Genomic DNA, 6,163 nt, shown 5'->3' with positions numbered 1-6,163 from the left:
CTTTCAGCTGCCCTTGGCCTTGGGCTTGAGCTGGGATGCTTCCACCAGCAAAGGCCCCACCCTTCTGCGTGTCTAGGCCTTGTCCCCTTCTTCCCTAACACAGTCTTCACAAAAGGTACAGACAGAATTGAGTTCTAGCTTCTCCTGCTTTGGTCACAAAGATGCAGCCCTGGTGAGAGCAAACTTGTCCTTCAGGTAGGAATCAGTCATGGCTGGCCTGTGGACTCACACTTCCCGGCTCTCCTCTTGGGCTGAGGCTGTAGTGGCATTTTGAGGAAGTCACAGAGAAGCCTCACTAGTGATGGCTGCCCAAAGTGAGGCCCAGAATTTCTGGGGGAAAGCCCCATGGGCTCCACTGAGCATCAGGGGCTGAGAGAGGCTTGGGATCCAGCTGACCCCTATGTCCTACCTGTTCCATAGCCCTGGGGCTGAGCTCTAGTGGCTGGTTCTCCACTGAGGTGAAGAGCTTGGGAATCCATCCTGGAGGGCTCCAACTTCAGCTGGCTCAGCTCCAGGAAAAGGTCTGGATATCTCTGATCCTGTCGGGTGGCCAGGGAGGGTTGGCCACAGGTAGTAGCTCCCTGTTTCTGATGCAGAACGTTAGGGCCACAGTCCTGAGGCTGCCTGAAGAGCCTATCACCCATGTCCTGCCTTGGAGACCGGCCATCTAGAGAGATCTGCAGGCCTGTCACACTCTCCACGCAGCCTGCTAACATGGGCCCTGCATCTGGAGTGCTTCCCCCGTGACCTGGCCATTGCGGGTCCTGAGGATGTCTCAGATTCTCAGGTGGCCCGGGCTCCTTTTGAGAGCCGGGCCTGGTAGGAGGGCTTTGCACTTTGCTTTTACTGGAAATATTTGTTGTGGAGACTGCTGACCCCTCAGGAGAGAACGAGCTGTTGGGGCAGCCTCTTGTCTCTTCCTCTAGAAATAAGTCCTTTGATGCCACTGTAATCTCCTGGCCTCCCGTCTTGCCAGGGCATGCCCAGAGCTCCTGTCTGTTGGGTGCTGAGCACACAGTGGCCCTACTTGCACCTGAAGCCTGATCCTTACTGCTCTCTGGCTTCCCTGCCGTTCCTTTGGGGGCCCCGTGGGGACCTGGCCGGGCTACAGCCTCCCCTGGGGGAGGGGCTGGTGGGGTCCTGCGGAGCCAGTTGACAATACCCATGGTGATGGAGAGCTCTGTGTCACAGAGCTTCAGCAGACACTCCTTGCCCCTCCAGGAGCTCTGCAGGAAGCTCTGGCTGAGCAGGTCAGGGCCTGGGGCAGGGGCCAGATTCTCCTCAGCCCCCACATGGAAACTGCACATGGACAGTGGTGTCCCCACAGCTGGCCCTGACAGGCTCTCAGACACACACAAATCATCGTCTAGACTTGGGCCGACAGGGCCATCGCTGGGATCAGAGAAGAGCTCATAGAGAGCATCCCCACTATAGCTGTCCCTGGGGAAGGTGACTGCCGGGGTTCCTGGGCTTGGGGTCTCTTTCTTGTCCTCCTCCAGGCCAGGTGAAAAGGAATCGTAGTAGCCCTCATCACTGGTGGACACAGATTCCGGCTGCTCACTTTTGGGTGTGCCCGTGTCTATGGAGCTGGCTTTGGAGTCATTGGGGGGACCCCTGCAGGGAAACAGCGGCAGCTCGGCCAATCCAGCCACATCCAGCTTAGGCTGCTCAGTGTCAGTCCCCTGAGGACCTACCAGCCATGAGCCCAGCAGGGCGCGCTGCTGCCGCCTCACCGAACGATTCACACTGTCCCAAAACTTGGTGAAGTCGGATGCCTCATTCTGGGCAGGGGATGCCAGCTGCTCCACACTGCCCTGGAAGGGGCCCCGGGGAGACTTGCTCTCTGGGGCCCGGGGTGCCCAGGCTGAGCCCTCGGGGCCTCCACTTAGCTCCAGGGATGGCACTGAACTTTCATCTGCAAAGATCTCTCCACAGCCTGTGAGAGAGTCAAAGCTTTTGAGTGAGGCCACATCCTCACACAGGGCACTGCAGAGGTCGAAGGGTGAATCAGGAAGAAGCTCACTGTCAGACAGGTCCTGGCACAGAGTGTCTAGTCCCAACCCTTCACCCAGGGAGAGGAAGGCTTTGCCTTGCTGTCCTGTAACATCCGATGAGACCCCTGGAGAGAACAGGCTCTTCTCCTTGGCTGTCAGGGAGGCCAGGTTCTCTGTCTTGCTCCTGCGGATGTGGAATAGGTTCCGGAAGCACTTCTTGGGTCGTTTCAAGGAAATCCTCTTCCTTGGGATGCTCTTGGCCACAGCTGGCACAAAAGGCATCTGGGGCACAAAGTGGCGGTAGTCAATCATGCGCTGGCCACTAGGGGACCCTGAGAAGCTCACACTGCCCACCAGCTGTCCTGTGTCAGTGGCTGCCTTCCCAGCCTCGGGAACACTGTCATGAGTCTTGCTTTTTCTCACCAATTTGAAAGTGGTTCCACAGAGGGCTATAGAACTGTCCTCAGAGTCAGGCTGGGCCCCCTTGTTTGGGCATCTGGTATACCTTTGGGTGCCAGGACTAGCCTGGGAGCCCTTCTCACTGCAGGGCCTCTGCTGTCCTCTCAGCGAGATGGACCAGGAATCTGCATCCTCTCTGGCCACAGCAGTGGCTACCAGGTCTGAGTGTTTCTCATGGGAAATGTGCATGGGTAGATTTGTGGAAAAGCTGGATTTAATGAAGGTCTTTCCTCTCTTCAGCTCCATGATGTTAGTGCTCTGACCACTGTAGGAGAAAGTAGGAGGCATTTAGTATCCAAGATTGGAAGGCTGGCCCTAGAAGACTTTTTACATACTGCTTCTCACATGTTCCTTCTCTGCCCCAGTGCTCTCCACAGAGGCACTGCTCTGCCTGTTTTTTTGTTTTTCTTTTTCAGGACTGAGATAGAACCTAGGCCCTTATACATACTGGATAAGTGCTCTCCCATTGAGCTGTACGCTGACAGAACCCACTGCTGTTTTTATATACAGCGGATACCCAGAAAAGTTAAATCCCATGCCTAAAGGTACATCATAAAAGCCATCATGAGAGCTGACTGGGTCCTGGTGACAGCTGCACCCATGAACTCTCCACTTGCCCAATCTTTTCTCAGCTCATCTGGCCAGTACAAAGGCTCATTTTCAGGCCCAAGCATTTGTTAACAGCACCTCAGTTCAAACCCATCACATTCTTAGGAGGGGCATACCTTGACTTCTTTAAGTACATGGAGCAGAGGACCCCATTACATAAGCTATTTCCTTAATTTAGTAAGGGACCCAGATGAAAGGGAACCCTCTATCTACCTGCCTCCAAGGCCTGAGGCAGATGGTCACCCATGGGGCATGAGGGGGATATATACTGCCTTCAAGACCAAGCATCTGCAGAGAGAGGCAAGACTCAATCCACAGAGAGGCATTCAGGCAAGAGGCATCTCACAGTTGTATGCAGAATTTGAGAGGAATGAGGCAGTGTAGGCATGGCACAGGAAATGGGAGATCTTCTTCTGAGTAGAAGCAGAAGCATTATGGAGGCTGGCATCTGGATAGAGGACAGAAAAACTGAGCAGAGAGAATTGGAAAGCAACAGTCCAAATGGGCTAATGATGGACTGTAAGGTGGATGCCACTACAGGGGCAGAGTTACAGGGTCTAGCAAAGAAAGAAGCAACCAGGATTTGGCAACTACATGACCAAAGAGAACCAGACAGAGAGTCTTGGCTGCTGAAGGACTGAATTCATACCAAGAGTAGGAAAGAGCAAAATGAGTAAAGCTAAGAAAATGAGAAGGCAGAAGCTAAGTTTGGTAAAAGGGCCTGCACAGATGTTGGCTTCAGGAAAAGAAGCAGAGGTCCACCTTTAAATATACTTCCCTTGGATTACTTTGGAGACTCCAAGAGCCAAGCAAGAGGGATTGTGCCCAAGAGAACAATCTGAGAACCTCCTGATTTTTCCTATTGCCTGAAACAGAAATCCGATCTGCTGTCACCATCTCCTTGTTCCCTTTTCTAGGTAATGAGCAGCCTAAAGGTCTACCTCAGTCCATCTATCCAGAGGGAGACAAGAGGAGAGATTAGGTGGATAGTTCCTTTGGCTCTCCAGGAGAACTGTCTGGTGGGCAGCCCTTGTATTCACTTGCTCTAGGGGAGTCCAGAGGGGGACTGCAGCAAGCAGAAAGCCAGTGGCCTCGTCAGCTCGAGTACCTTTTAGACCCATCCTCCAAGTAGCCTTGCAGCTACCGCCAGCCAACTGACAGCTGTAAGTGGGCAGAATCAAGGAGAGTGCCTGAAAAGCTTCTGTAGGAATGTCCAAAAGGGTGGAGCTGGGTTGCTTTACAGACCAGATGGCAAAGCTGGCATGAGGGGTCATGGGACATGCTTACTGGCCTCCACCTGCTCCCACCTGTGGGCAGAGCACCTGGGACTTTTGGCTAGAGCCTAAGAGAAGCAGGCACCATGCCCAGGAGAGCTACAGAACCCAGGTCTCATTTCAACTGCAGCTCAGCTCTTGGTGGTGGCACTGTGGACAAAGAGCAGTGCCTCCGGCTGTCATGTTGGCTTTTCTGCCTCTTAGCAGATGGCATGTGCCAAAGCCTTCTTTGCCTTTTACCTGCCCATCCCATTTCCACCTGACACATTCTGTTTCAGCTAGACAAGACTTTGCTGGGATATAGTATAGTGATCACTAACTAGGCTCTGGTCAAACTTGAGTCTTGATCACACCTAGCTCAATAGGCAGTTGGCTTATACCTTTATAAGGGAAATATTACTGCCATCCCTGCTTTATACATGATACATTCAGTTTGGAAAAAGTCAACTATTACCCAGGTCATTAGGTGGTAAGTGACAGAGTTGGGATTTTAATTTTACATTCCAATGAAACAACAGTGTTCTTTCCCCCACCCCCAACTCCAGGTTATTCATCTGTAGCCCAGGCTAGTCTAGAATTCAAATCTTTCCTTAGCTTCCTGAATTCTGGGATTACAGTGTGTGTCACCAAGTCTATCTCAAACTTTCTTTTGTGGGAAACCTAAAAGTAGAATAATAATACAGAATTTTGGAAAATAATGAAAATGATTAAAGGCATTAATAAATTTTAGTGATATTTGTTATGAGTTCATATTTTTCACTTTATCAGTTTTATGTTTTGAAAGGGTATTTTGGGTTCTATACTCTCAGAAATAATTCAAACATGCTACGATAATGATTATTTCAATTGGTGCAGAACACCTCAAATGGCTTGCCAGAATTCTCCATAAATAAAACTACTTGTTTCCTGGTTGTCAAAGTAAACCAATTTAAAAACAAGAATAGTTGAAACCTGCAAAATGATCCTTCAAAATATGTCATTGGAGTTTGTGCCAATGTTATTCACCGACTCGCTTCTGAGAGTCTTTGGCACTCTGCACAATGACAGGACAAGTACTTAGGTACAGAGCAGGGAACTGGAGACATTGATACCGGGCAAGCACAGGTACTCCAGTGTTCGCTTTAGGAAATTTCCACATGAACGTATTTTATTGAGCCTGTCTCTAGAAATGTGTTCTGCACATTGTATGGGTGAGAACTCTCTGAGTGGGCAGACGGTCTGCCACTTGGCTGGAGGCAGGCTGAACAGTCACCTCCCACGACAGTTCTCAGGGGCATTTTGGAATTTGTGTAGACAGCCAGATGCTGGCACTACCACTGCCTGGGAGCAGAGACCAAATGTGTTTAGGATCTCAGTTGCAAAAATGCACACTGTGGTTTATAATTCTGTGGCTAAAGACACATGGGTGGAAAGTCAATATGTAACATGACAGGTCCACTCTATCATGTGCCACATCTCTCTTCTCCCAAAGGAAACATGTCTTCTTCTGGTGGATGGTGTGCAGCAGCTGCTACTCGTTCACACTGGTGCTTAATCCTACCTCCAAGCAAGACAGAAAATTCTTTAAGTCCCAAGACTTCAACTATAGTAGATTGTGAGCTATACTCATTTAAATGCAGTGTTTTATATGTTTGAGATGCCTTGAGCATATATATACATCTTTCCTAAATAAATGCTGGCTCTCAGGTTTTAATTCTATGAGCCAGTATATAGGCACCATTTTTAGGGGGGGGGGTCTGGTCGTGGGGCCTGAACTCTGGGCCTGAGCACTGTCCCTCAGCTCTTCAGCTCAAGGCTAGCGCTCTACCACTTGAGCCACAGTGCCAC

At 50.6% G+C, this 6,163-nt stretch overlaps 1 protein-coding gene across 1 annotated transcript; it reads right to left on the bottom strand.

The window, feature by feature from the left end:
- Positions 1–295: 295 nt before the first annotated feature.
- Positions 296–2,699, bottom strand: Amer3 (APC membrane recruitment protein 3). The gene is given in 2 exon segments (XM_013020678.1): positions 296–463; positions 465–2,699. Coding segments are annotated over 2 exon segments (2,403 nt in total).
- Between the last annotated feature and the right edge of the window lie 3,464 nt (positions 2,700–6,163).

This window comes from Dipodomys ordii, unplaced genomic scaffold, assembly GCF_000151885.1.
Source record: "Dipodomys ordii isolate 6190 unplaced genomic scaffold, Dord_2.0 Scaffold52, whole genome shotgun sequence".
NCBI classification, from domain to species: domain Eukaryota; kingdom Metazoa; phylum Chordata; class Mammalia; order Rodentia; family Heteromyidae; genus Dipodomys; species Dipodomys ordii.
This window is presented reverse-complemented; position numbering and strand designations above follow the sequence as displayed.